The sequence below is a fragment of the Anser anser genome, assembly GCF_964211835.1.
Source record: "Anser anser genome assembly, chromosome: 5".
Taxonomy (NCBI): Eukaryota; Metazoa; Chordata; class Aves; order Anseriformes; family Anatidae; genus Anser; species Anser anser.
In genome coordinates this window covers 48,466,895-48,480,563 of record NC_139725.1, presented here as the reverse complement: position 1 = coordinate 48,480,563, position 13,669 = coordinate 48,466,895, and the positions used below count along the sequence as shown (strand labels likewise).

Here is a 13,669-nt window from a genome sequence, read left to right as displayed (position 1 = left end):
CGGAGGTCCTGTGAGGAATTCCTAGGCTGACAGGAGAGCTGATGGCCTTTGACACGTTGCTTAGTTTCTTGTTTGGCATGCGAACATGCTCATGAGGGAAACAGATAGCTGGGAAGAGTTGGGGGTCACCTCATAGTTCTGTTATTCATCTCCTGGAACGGGCTGCTGGCTGCTGCGAGATGTAAGGTATGCTGCAGCCCTCGCACAGATACTGTAAGGGGAGTCCTACAGGCTCGCCGAATTCTTGGGATAACTGCAAAGAGCTCTGCACCTCGTGCTACAGATCACGCTGCCTGTCCCCTGTGAGAATGGGGCGGCATAGCTCTGCGGCCTGCCAGGCCGAGGTGGTGTGTGAGTTTCTCAAGTTTCAGATGCCTCCCTGCTCCATTTGTGTAGCCTTTACTTGCCCTTCTCAAGGTCTAATTTCATTCCACCAGTGGAAAAGGGCTGGAAGGACCGTGCTGGAGGCCGTGTGTACTACAGCCTGCATCACAAACAACTACTGCACGAAGTAACCCGTGCTTATTCCCAGCGGGGCTGTGTCCTGTCTCTCCAACATCCCCCAGCTTTTGCAGGCCAGTCTAACAGGCTAAAAGATGAGCACAACTGAAACTTGTGTGTGTGCTCGCCTTGGTGTCCCGCACACCTCCTGCCCTTTGCTCTCTGCCGAAATTAGTGAGGGGGGTGGGTTACAGATGAGTTCCTTTATGAGGCACGCAGACAGAGCCCAGCCACTTTGGAAGCTTTCTACAGAGAACGATCCTGTGCCCAGTAGATATGGCATTGATTTTAGTTCCCTTCGCTTGAATTAACTTTTCTTGTTGCTGCTCATGGACTGCCCGACATCCTGAAGTCCTCATAGGTTTTCATTCAGGTGGCCGAGGTGGAGATGAGCTACAGCCCCTCTGTGGCTCGAGTGATGAATTGTCATGCAAGTGAGAAGTGCTGCTGCTGCTTTCCCTTCCTGATGCATTCTCCCTGGGACATGTTCAGCTTCCGCTGGCCCAGGACCCACTTACAAGCTTTGAAACTGGATCCCTTGACTGGTTGTGACCCATGCAGTGTGCAAGGGCTGCTGCTGCAGTGGATTAATTTACCACTCACCTGTTTGCATATCAGTTGCTTTGCTGCTTGGAATGGAAACTGTTGATTGTTTCTGAATGAAGCAGGTTTCACTGTTGACAAAGAAAACAGGAAGGTTAGACTGCTGGTGAGTATTTAGCACGTTGTTTTGGAGTGAGAAATTGTTATTTATATCACTGGTTGCTGTTCTGTTCCTCATAATTTGCATCAATACCAGATGTTGGCTCCTGAGAGCAGGCCTGTCCATAGGAAGAGCAGGTTAAGTGCTGGGGAAGGGCCAGGAAGCACGGTTTGGTGGCTCTAGAGTCAGCCTGTAACTGCAGTGCTTGCTTATCAGCAGACAGCCCTGCCTTTGATGGTTGGAAACTAAAGGGGGATGCTAGTTTCCCATAGCCATATGCTTCCTGAAGTACACCCTGAGTTACAGTCATGTGTTTGTTCCCTTTATTCATTGTATTGTTTAGGTCTCAAATGCTTTTGTTGCAGTGGACAAATGCTACAATACAGAGCAGGAAAAATTGAGGGAGCTCTAAAATGTGTTTGAGTGGGCACTGGTAGCGAGTTCTCCAACTTTGTATACTTAATCCACTTCTACCTGATTGTAGTTCTTATCATTTTCATTAAGGATGGTTTAACTAAAGCTTCCTTTTTTCCCCCTTCCTTTCCTCTCACATTTCTCTTTCCTTCCCCCAGGCACAGGGGAACTCAGGCCCAGGGGAAATGTGCACTGAAGGCAGCTTCTGGGGCACCTTGTTGGTCAGAAGCTGGGCGCTCACTGCAGTGAAACAGCCTTCATTAGGTGCTATGAATGAAATGCCTGGAGTATGCTAGGGCTCCAATACTCTTGTTCCAACTCCTAAACCTGACCATTGCTGAGAAAAAATTAACCCTTTTTACCCTCGTCTGATTCTTTTTCTTTTTTTCTTTCTTCTCTTCCTCTCAACGTGAGACCTTGAGACTCCCTTCCTCTACAAAGTCGTCTGCTTCTGTTTCATTCGCAACAGCCAGGCAATGCCCCCACACCACAGCTGCTGCCAGCCCTGCCTGAGAACCCCCTGCCAAGGGCAACCCAAACCAACCGCCTGCTACATGCAAAGCTCCTGCTGGGGGCCTCCCAAATCCCCATGCTTCTGCACTAAATTTTGGATTCTGCCCATCACTGGGGAGAGGTCTGACGGAGCCACTTGTGTTTCAGTTATGCAGTACTATCGGTTGAGCTGCATCATCCTACAGCTGTTCTGTAGCTATAAATGATGTAAAAATGTACAGAAAAGCAGAGGAGCAGGTCCATGGAGTCATTCTGCAGCTAAGCCTAAATGAAATATGTAGGTGGGTGTCTTAGACACAGGGTCGAGCAGGGATAAAATTTCAGTTTGGGTTTTGCTTGCAGGTTTTTCTTTTTGTTTTGTGGAAAACACTAGGACATCTAAGCAGCTTTTTCTTTCATCAATCTTTATTTCAGATGACCAAAGCCCCGCTTTGCTTTGTAAATAAGCAGAATCCTACCTCTGAAAACAAGCACACTGATGACAAAACTGCAGGCTTTACAGATAAGAGACTGTTGTGTCAAAGAGCTGAGTAACAATAGTGAGCTTTTGGTCATCTGAAGTAAGCACTGATGTTGTTATGCAGGTGTTTATCGCCCACATACGTCTGGGCAGAAGCAGATCACAGCCACTGACTGCTACTAACAGATTGTAGTGCTGGTGCCACTGCCTTGTTCTGCTAGGGCTTGTGCCAAGTCCTGAGTGTAGCAACAAGTGAAAGGAAACTCAAGGTGATGAGACAAAAAAAAAAAAAGTTTTCCCCTACCCCCCAGTTGTTTTTTTTAACTAACCCAAAATCTCAGAGAGAAAACAAAGCTCGCACTGTTGATTAATCTTATCGGTGATGTGGGTCTGGCTTGCGTATCAAATTGCTTAAACAACTTACTTGAAGCACCACCTAAGGTAAACGTGCATAAAAAGGAGGTTTTAAGCCCTGGATAGCCTGATTTACTTCTGGCTCTATAGGCTAGATAAGTTAATTGATTTCGTATCGATAACGCTTATCTATAATGTTTTTCCCCACTATCTGGTGGGAGCGGCTGTACAACGACAAACCCGGTCCCTACCCGGGCTGACTGCGCCAGCTGCTAGGGTGTCGGGCGTGTGGCCTTGGGGTTCTCTGTGGGTATCCACGCAGTATCCAAGACATGTTCATCGTTACGAAGGTCAGTTTTAATGAATTTACTTACTCTTTTAACTACCACCTACCCAGATAAAACATCACTGGCATTCAGACAGACAGCTCATCACAGGAAAATGTGGTCAAGGAACTGTTTTTATTTTCGTGTTACTCATGCTCCAGGAAATAACTGTGTCCTTACTCGCGCCTTTTTGTGTGCTGAAGTCATGAGCACTTTCACTACTGTGTTATTTGTTTTTTAATTTTCAGATTTTTAATGTGAAAATCTTATTAATCTTAAATCAGACTTATGCTGACCACAAGCCAAAGTTTGCTGAGTGATCCTTTTGATGACATGCAAGCTATAGAATGTAGTGATAGGAAAAAAATTAATTAATTCCCTTATTGAGCAATGCTCAGAACGGAGGGCCCCAGGAGCCAGTGAAGTCGTGGCAGAGGAGCAAAGAGGCTTTACATTTGGAGATGTCTGACCTAGCCAGTCACCCTGTGTTTATGCCAACAGTTCCCTAGGTGCCTCCCACCCTTCAGTTCTGTGGGGCAAGATGACGGGAGCTGCCCTGGGGATGGCAGAAGGGTTTCAGTCACGTGTGATGAGGGAGAAACCCTCCCTGCACTATACTGAGTCAGTCCTCTGGCTGCGAATATTTTCAATGAGACAAGCTCTGAGGGATGGATGCACGTTATCTTTCCCACTTTTCAGGGAGCTGGGGCGCTCAAGCTGCAGGCCAGATCTACAAGATAGCCAGCTGAGCACGGCAGATGAAAGGCAAGTGGCCATCTGCTCAGCCACATGTACAAGGCTAAAATAAAACACACTCTGCTGTCATTGTCAACAAGTGTAATTTATTATCATGGCCAAGACAGCCGGGAAAGTGTATTTTCTCTATTTTTTTTTTTAAAAACATGTACTGTACTGCAATGCCAGTGCCAGAAATGTTGTTTTTGATAGGCTTTTGTTGAAGATTCTTAGGAGATTTTTTTTCTTTCCAAAAAAGTTTGAGCTTCAAAAGTAAAGCAGTGTTCAATGATTATTGGAGCTACTTACAGCACACTGCAATCAGTGACTTAGCTTAGTAGACCTTCTGAGACCCTCTTGGGCCACAGGAGAGGCAGGTGGTAAGAGCTGTCAGTGCACATGGATGAACTCTGACCATTTGGGCTTGTCCTTGGAGGAGCAGATTAAGACATATTTGGGGAGAGGCTTTATCCAGTTCCTAAGGCATCTTATAGCTCCTGAAATGCAGCAAGGCAGTATTGTTTCCTAGCCCCTCCTCAGAACTTACTGAGCCCATTCTGCAGTAACGTGAGTGCCAGGTAATAACTGCACTCTGGTTAGACAAAGAACTCTCGGCTGATGTTGTGCAACGCATGTGTTAATTTCAATTTAAACTTTAAAGAAAAAAAAATAGATCACCTTTCCTCCATTTGCTGTACAAGATGCCTGATAGGTCTCTTCTACTAGATAATCCTAGTCATCGAAGTCCAAGCTCACTGCAGAATGCTATGCCAAGGTTGCCATCAATGCAAGAAATTTAACTGTGCATTTTAGTTCTCTGCAGTGTGACAATCATTGGAGTCTTCGCTTTCAAGAAATACGAGCTGAATCAGGGATGAGGATTAAGTAGCTCAAGAGCTGTGTGTAACACAAACAAGCAAGCTGCATATTAAATGGCTTAAGAGCTGCCATATGCAGTAGCTAGAGATAAATGTCCTTTTCTGGCAGGAAAGCTGACAGGGGGTTAAGTAAACAATGACAGCAGCTAGTACTGCAAAGTGGCTCTTTCTACATGCTGGTTGGTACAAGAAATAAGGCAATTCAGCTCATAGTGGGGGGAGGAAGAAGGAATCATCATCCAGCAGCATCAGAAAGAAATCCTTATGTTTGGGACGTTGCCTACCCACTCATGCCTTATTTCATCCCAGCTAATACAAGGAGATAGCATGTTTCTAACATTCTACAGGTACTGTAAAAGGAAAAAAGGTGTAAGACTTTCATGTTCCAGTGGGATTTACAACGCGCTGAGCACTAAGAGAAGAAAAATGCTGCCTTCTTCCAGCATGGACAAACAGTTCTCTCTCTGCTCCGCAGGTATGTAGTATGCCATTTTTTGATGTGGGTAAATTGAAGTATTGCAAACTGCAAAAATTTTGGATCTTTATAGAATGGACCACAATTGCATTAGAAATGTTATCAGTTAATTTATTTGTTATAAATAAAAACAATAAATATTTCATAACTTACTCTTGCAGCTTTCTAAAAATATACATCTTAATATTCTCATAAATTAGTTCTGGCTTGTACAATTATAGGCAAAATATACAAAGAATTTTTGTAGCTGACACTTTACCCTTTACAGTCTATATTAGTACAGAGACTAATGCCCATTAATTAGTAATTGATACTCTGCTAGAGAGACTTTATCTGTGTTTTAACAGAAATACCGAAGATAAACAATTTACTTTTTATTTAACAAATGGCAGTTCTCTACAAAACTAGCTTTATCCCCATTTAACAGCTAAATTTTGGCTACTGTTAGGAGTAGTCATGTGAGATCTGAAGGACCTCTGCAAAGTTTTCCTCAAGATCATCAAGTTCCTTATTGGCTTCCAGCTCACTGTCACAAGTAATCAAGTTTAAAGTTGCCTCACATGAGGGTGAAGTGTCTGGGTCTTCAGATTTCACATAAGAGTGAGACTCTGCCTCAGCGTTCTTCATTTCAGCAACATCTTCCAAAAAGTCATCCTTACTCCGTGTCTCCTTTGAATTTTCACTGCATACTGGCAATTCGCATGTGCTTGGTTCCTTTAGTAATAAATCCATGGTTGTAAGGAATTCTTCACTTTTTGTAGCTTTCCTTTGCCTCTGTCTTTTACTAGTCAACTCAGGCTCTTCCATCATATTAAACTCTTCCAGGTCCAGCGAGTCCACGGCTTCCCAGTCCGTCTGGATTTCCTCAGTGCTGCAGCTGAGGTCTGCTTTAAGCACATCCAACAGATGCCGCATCTTGGTCTAGGGTGTGAAGGAACAAAGGGGTGACACCTCTCCACCTGCCCAAAACTCAGGGCTCCGTCCAAACATAAAGAGATGGAAGCTGCTTGCAAACAATTATACAGCAACAGGCACTAAACGGAGTTGACTGTTGTCACTGTTTTGTGACTGTGCCTGACTCTTGGATTGTGGTAGATCAGGAGTCTGCAAATCTCTCGTTTATAGAGAAAGATGCTCCCCACTGAGCATCCTAGTTACATAAACCAGCAAATATGCCAGCAGCTTTCCTCTGTGCTTTGTAAACATCACTAAAGTCGCATACAGAAAGTGAGAATATTCTAGAGGCAGTACCTACCTCATCCAAACGGTTCTTGTTTTCTTCTATATGACACTCAAACAATTGTTCCAGAACTCTACAAATAAAAATTAAACCACTTAACAGGAAAGAAAGCGTCTTTTTAGATGTCTACATAAACTAATGACCCTAGTTCTTGATTTTAATTTCTTAACCAAGTAGAACCATTGAGATTGTTTCAATTATGCTCTCCCACAAAGAGGGCTACCTGGAGCCTGAATCCCACTGGACTCAGCGCTCAGCAGGTCCAGCTTTGGGCAGCAGACACTAACCGTGGGACAACTGGTAGCACAGCTCTCGGTAGTTTTGCTCTGTTGAAGCTATGTAGGGGGAGAAACCAACAGTCCAGTGGCAATTCTGCTGTCATGCTGAAGCACCCAAAATGCCAAGGTGCACCACAGTGGCTGATACAAGTGTAAGTAAAGGGAAGGAATAAAATCCAGGTTCAGAAAAAATCCAGAGACAAGTCCTCAGCCCTGAGAACCTTCTTCCATTGCTTACAAAATGGTGACAGGATAAGAGAAAATTTCAACACAGAGGAAGTGTCCTGTGGCAACTAAGGTAACAGTCACAGGAACAGATTTCTAGAAGGTCAGGTGAATTTAATCTAGTTTACATTAGAAATTATTTAAAAAAAAGGAAAAAAAAGGTAAGTTTAAAAATAGTTTTAAGGGAAGACATTACTGTAAAAAAAAGAACCAGAGGGAGACTCCTCTTGGAATTTCTCAGAATTTGATAGAGGCTTCTTTATCAGAATCAACAGGTTAAGTAAAAATTTTGTGACTACTACTCAAATTCAGGAATTGTATAATACCTTACTGTTTAATTATAAATAAAAAATATTTAGTAACTGGTGAACCCTTGTCTGGAACAGTATGTAATCCTTTACAACCCATGGTGAAGGTTGGATTCATACTGGTACAGGAACAAGGACAGAAGGGCAATGGAGGACATATTGTGTGAAAGATTAATAATTTTACATTTTTAATAATTATTTTACATCTTGCGGAGTAAAATGATTTCTTCTTAGCAGTATTCCACATAGGCTTTCAGGTCAGTTTCTAATAGAGGCTGCATCTCATGGTACATCGCAGCAGACTGAAGTAGATGACCCACAAGACTTTCCCAGTCCTCTTTTCTTATAATAAAGCAAAAAAGAAAAGGAAATAAAGCAAAAGCAAAGGGTAACTGGGTATTTATATATTCTTAAAGGGAACTCAATAATTACTAAGAACTACTTCCCTTTCTTACAGAGTTCCACGTATTTCTGACATAGCATTATAAACTTGAAAACAACCATAACCTACCTGTTAGAAAACAGCCCAAGGTTAAGAATTTCATTTGTTACATCTTCAATGAAAGTTAAATATAAAAGGTCGTCTTCTCTGAAGGAAGAACAGAAAACCCAATGTTAAATGTTTAAATATATAGACACCTATCAGACGATGCAGTACGTATGATTACCTTTATGGGAGATGTTATTAAGAACATCATATAGATCTGAGCACAAACAGTCATTTTTCAAAAAGATCATTCTACCCGGACAAACTTAGCCCTTCATTCAATTTAAATAATAATAATAAAAAAACCTGTGTACAATGTCACAATACTAGAAAGAGCACTGCCGTGTTCCGCGTTTCTGTTATCTTCCTGTTGTGGTATAAACTAGCAGTGAGAGCCTGTGAGGAAACAGCCAAATCTTGGAGAGCATTTACAAGCAGCTTTGCACTCAAACAGAAAGGCATACAAACGAGGAAGAAAGTGTAATATTGCAGCTTGGTGCTCTGAGTAAAAGGCTTCCAAAGGAGCTTCTAGAGAATCTGACTGCAACTTGGAATTTCTAGTACTCAGTGGGAGCTCAGTAAAATAGGTACTTATTGGCAGCCTCCATTCCTTTTAAACAACAACTCTTTGATGTACCAAATCCTCGTTAGAGGTGGCTTTCTCCTCTTTGATTACATTTCTCTTTTTTTCCCCCCTTTGGAATACCACTTAAAGCCTGACTGATGCCAATCGAGCAATCTAAATGGGGCACTCTCCAAAACTTTTAAGTTCTGTTTAGAAAACAACCCACTCCCTTTTCCTCCCCCTCAGAAAAAAAGGAAAAGATTTCACTATTGTTTCTCTTTCATAGCATCCTTCTAAATATCCCAGTGTATCCATCCAAACAAGCTCTACAGAATCATCCCTAATAAACAGAACCAGTCTTATTAAACAGAAAATAAAAAATGGGATACAGCTTGCATGATTAAGTAAAAACTGTCATCCAGTCTGAAGATTGTAATTTTGGTTCCCTCTACAGTCAAAGAAGAAAGATAACCATAGATGACCTATAATACATCCTTAAAGTTAGGGAAGAACAAGCCTACTAAAGCATAAAGAAATTAAAGAGCTTTCCCAAGGTCACAGGAGAAAGCAGTGGCAGTGTTTCTGAATACAACTCAAACCTCTTCTAATTGTCATCGAGTTTCAGAGCAGAAATTTAGTAAGAATGCCCCTCAACTCAACATTTTATCTTACTAACATTTGCTTCAGACAGCTTTTAGTCTAAAAAAGAACTGGAAGCATTTAAAGTGTAGACACTGGATAGTAATAGTCTAGATCTTTCATTAACTATTTTATAGCAATTCATATCCACATCAGTGTTACTGTAGATTGCGAACAACAGCTTACTCTGAGTGCTTATTCACTGTTTCAAGTTCAACAGTTCTGAGGAAGGGTTTCTAGTTTATTGTTGCAAACTAGCAGGAGAATGGTGCAAGTATACTTACTCCGCCTCGATATTCGTCCTTGCAGATGGCTGCTCAGAATACAGCGATGTCTCTCTAATCAGAAAATCAAAGGATAAGAAATAGCAGAAAGCAACATTGTGTAAACCCTTTGTAGTACATGACTACTACTAGTAGTCCCTTCTTCAACATGGAAATTCCAGGAGATTGAAGGAGAATGCTCAAGTCATTGAGTAGTAGTACTACTACTTCCTGGAGAAGATTATGGAGTAGTACTACTACTTCCTCAAGCATCTACAAGCATGCTCTACAGATTTTCCATGGAAAGGTCAGAGAGCAAATCAGCAAGTAAAGCATGATTCTGAGGCCAGCAATAAGGAGAATCATCTGGGAGCCGTGGGTTCAGGCCTGATTTCCAACACTGTTCTTGTATTTTAGACAATATTCTAATGCTTAGTGTTACAGCTTCAGAAAAAGATGTGGGAAATGCTTCTGGTCTGCAACTCTGGCATATCTTAGATTCAGAAGTCTGGATGTCTGCAAACCCTTTTTCCTGAAAGGTATACCAAAACCGTATTTAGGTGTAGCACTGTATATGACATATATAGGTTGTAAGCTCAGATTTATGTTCATAACTAACAGCTGTATTAACTTCTCATCAGTCTCACTCCCAACAAAATAATAATAATAATAATAAAATCCTGTATTTTAGAGCTCTCTTTCTTAATTGGCTTTACAGTGGAACTTCGTAAGAAAACAATTCTGAAGTTGGGAAAGGCCATTGATCTAAAACAAATGAACAAACAAGTTCTGTGAGAAGAAACTCAGAAATGATAGGAGTGGCTTATTGCCCTAAGAAGAAGCTGTATAAAAAGCAAGAAGGAATGCTTCAAATATTTATTCCTTCTGTAAATCACGCACCTGAGGAAGGAGTATGGAAAAGCAGCTATTCCTCTCTCAGGCTCATCCACATCGTATCTGTTATCTCCAGCCTACAACACAGAAATAAAATCTTTATTATCAATGCAAATACATAGCAAATTCTACCGCTAAAATGAACCTAATAAATATTTGTGACCAAGCAGTCCTCCAAATTTTATTTTTCTGAGAAACTTTGAGTAAACTGAAGCACATGGCAGCAATTAGTCATCAGACATCTAAAATTTTAGTCAGGGGATGTAAGAGATCTGGAACATTTCTCCCCTGAAATGGCAAAAATGAATCCTCTGAAAACCGTAGAGTAGCAAAAATACGGTATGCAAAAGCAGGAAATGGCAGTCTAGATCACATACCTTGAGCTGCATGCACAAAATTGATGGAAAGTAAACTTGCTGACTGCGTGCATTTTAAATTATAATACCCTGAAAAAGCTGCTGTAAAGCTACAGACTTACTGCTGTGACTTACAATGGCCAAAGAAAAAAGCAGATGTAACAGTTTCGAAATTAAATCAGAAGTTCTTCATGGAACTGGTGTGAAGCCTTCTGAATAATCATTTGTATTTCTCAATGAGGTCAGCTGCAGATGTAGATCAATTCAGGTGTAGCTACCCTTCCATTTTCAGTAAAGCTATAAAAACATTTTCTCTCATCTCGTCCATAATTAATTGTCTTATTAAGGCAGAGACACAAATAGTCTGACCTTGTACCCCTTATTCAGGAAGAAAGTCCAAACATATCTGTGACTGTAATATAAAATACTAGGAGCAGGTAGAATTTGAAGTGGTATGATTGTTCATTACAAAATTCAGACATATTAAGCAAGACAGAAAGCAAACAATAGCAAGAAAAATATCCTCGCTTTGCTGGTTTGGTTGTTTAGTCAGAGGAAGGGATTCCTTTGTTCCAATTCTTTCATCAAAGGCTTTATGTGTACATTACCCAATGTAAAAATATAGAAAAAATTGTTGTAACAGACACACTTTCTTCTGCTGAAAAATTATGTACCAATTATCTATGTCCTTAATTAAGCACACTGGTGCACTTGTAAAACTTCGGGGAAGGGGGTACCCTTCAAAAATTTTGTAATGTTCCAAGCGCTCTTCACACATCTAAGTATTTTTTCCTGCTGTTTCTGCTTGTTCTTCTGAAACTCCCTCACCTCCACATAACTAATTCATCTCATGACAATAAAGAAAATGAAACTTAATTCAGTTCTATGTCAGAGATGAAATATATACCCCAAAATGATGGTGAAGGGTGTGGGAAAAGTACCCTGACTGATTGATGATGATTTTATTACCTTCACTGTCATCCTCTGCTGTTCAGTCATAACTTTTCTCCCAGATGCTTTGTCTGTAGTTGGAAAGCTACAAAATTTAGAGATGTGTTAGATAGTATATCTAAAATATTTTCAGAGTAATTATTCTGCCTCTATACATATGTAAATGAGAACAGAATTTGTTGCTTTTATTAAGATACAATTATGATAACAGCTAAATTCCATGGTTTCAAAATAAAGACTTAAGTTCTGTACCTGATCACATCAGTCTGTGTTTCAGCTTCCACATGCCGCTTGCAGCGATTTTTCCTTTTCCTTCGAGCAGGAGTGTAATACCTGTACTCTGACAGGACGGATTTAGCATCTGATATTAAGGTGCGTGGAGTAAAAGGTTTTCGGCTTCCAGTAAATAATTCAGAGTGCCTGTCTAGAAGATCCCCACTGTATACTTTGGAGTTCCTATCCTGATGCCTCTGGGAACGACCAATGCTCACAAAACTATCAGAAGAGCAACTGCTTGAAACTCCGGAGTGTTTTCTTGGTGTACTTGATGTACTGACACTTGAGTTTGAGTTAGATGTGTTAGATGTATTCCGAGAATGTTTTCTGGTATGTTTTACTGGACTGGAGTGAACCAAGCCATGCTCGCCGTAAGGTGACAGTGCTCTTGACAGATACTGTGCATGCTGAACAGAGGGGAACAGACTGTCTTTGTCTTCTGCTTCCAAGGGACTCTAGAAAAAAATAAAACAAGATTTGATTGGTTTGCAACTTACCAGCTTTTTTCAAGTTGGCACTCGCAGTTATTATTGCTACCAACTTGGAGGTATTTTCTTTGTAAGAAAAATCCAGTTTCCTACAATCAAACTGGTTTCAGAGCAGCTCCAGAGCTAACAAGTCTTAACACCTTTATGTGAAAAGACTGGTGCTTTCTTATAGAATAGCGATGGCTACATCAAACCAGGAGGTTCAATCATTTTAGTCCAAAACCGTAATACATTTTTAAAAGTCAAGGAACTAATAATTGTTGAATTGAGGCACATTATTTTATATGGGTATGCTCTGTTTGCACTGCCCGGGCAAAGGAAGGTAAATAGACATTATCCACAATTACCTTCAAGTGTGGAGTTGTTACCTTTCTCTCCAAACCCTATTAACTTTATCAAATGCTGGCTATCTTTGTAAGATGTACATTTGGTAAGGGGCACCACTCACGGACTCATCTTAGACCAACACGGAAACTACTGTAATGTGGCTTAAGACACAGAGTAAGAAAATTTGTAACTAGCTGTTTATTCCCTGTGTAACCCTCTTCTTTTGCCTATAGGTGGAAGATTCACATCTTTGGTAGGGCTGTAAATTTTTTTCCAATTATTTCAATTTTAGTAAGACTAAGCATTGAGTAACACCATGCTAATGACAGAGATAAGAAAAGAACTAATAACGTGAAATCAAAATTTGAAAACTAAGTAGGTCATTGAGAAATGTTAAAAAAAAAACGAATTATTTGGAAAGACCATACTATCTTTTTCTGCTTTCTGAAAAAAAATGAAAATCTTAATGCTTAAAAATTCATCAATATTCCTGAACTGTATTATGACACTGTGCCAAAGCTAAGACAGAAACATAGCTAAATCTAACTGGCATTTGAAGATTTATTTTTTTTTGGTAAGATGAGGAGGAACAATTCAATAGAAAGAAATTTGATTTCTATCCTAAGAGAACTTTGAAAAATTTCCAAGTTGAAAGTATAAATACATGGGCAGTGTATGTGTGCTAATAAATGTGCTTTATAGTGTGTCTGAACAGTTAGGAAGCATCTTAGCAATACAGCTATTGTGTATTCTTTTCCTACCTAACACACAACCATGCATTGAAAATGTTATCAGTGAAGGGTATGTATGACATTTTATGATCTCCAAGGATGGCCATATTGCAGAGTTAGGAAATTAAACCAGAAGCCTAAAACCAAGAAAACTTTCTATAAGCTATTTTAATTTCATCCACATGTATTTATACCATGCAAGTTCTGTTACACACAGCTGCGTGATGGAGAAGAGATGACTCGTGTGGGTATTAAAGCTACCTGGCAGCACAACTACCAGAG

The 13,669-nt window shown here is 40.5% G+C and overlaps 1 protein-coding gene across 2 annotated transcripts in view; it reads right to left on the bottom strand.

The window, feature by feature from the left end:
* Positions 1-5,444: 5,444 nt before the first annotated feature.
* The window catches only part of SPATA7 (spermatogenesis associated 7), a 40,772-nt gene continuing 32,547 nt past the window's right edge, over positions 5,445-13,669 (bottom strand). For both annotated transcript variants that reach the window (XM_083836497.1, XM_083836496.1), the window contains exons 6-12: positions 11,818-12,296; positions 11,584-11,650; positions 10,265-10,335; positions 9,386-9,439; positions 7,922-7,999; positions 6,615-6,672; positions 5,445-6,280 (exon numbers count right to left, since the gene is read on the bottom strand). In XM_083836497.1, the coding sequence (XP_083692623.1) occupies positions 5,804-6,280; positions 6,615-6,672; positions 7,922-7,999; positions 9,386-9,439; positions 10,265-10,335; positions 11,584-11,650; positions 11,818-12,296 (1,284 nt within the window). In that variant the 3' untranslated portion in view covers positions 5,445-5,803. The remainder of the gene's footprint in view (positions 6,281-6,614; positions 6,673-7,921; positions 8,000-9,385; positions 9,440-10,264; positions 10,336-11,583; positions 11,651-11,817; positions 12,297-13,669) is intronic.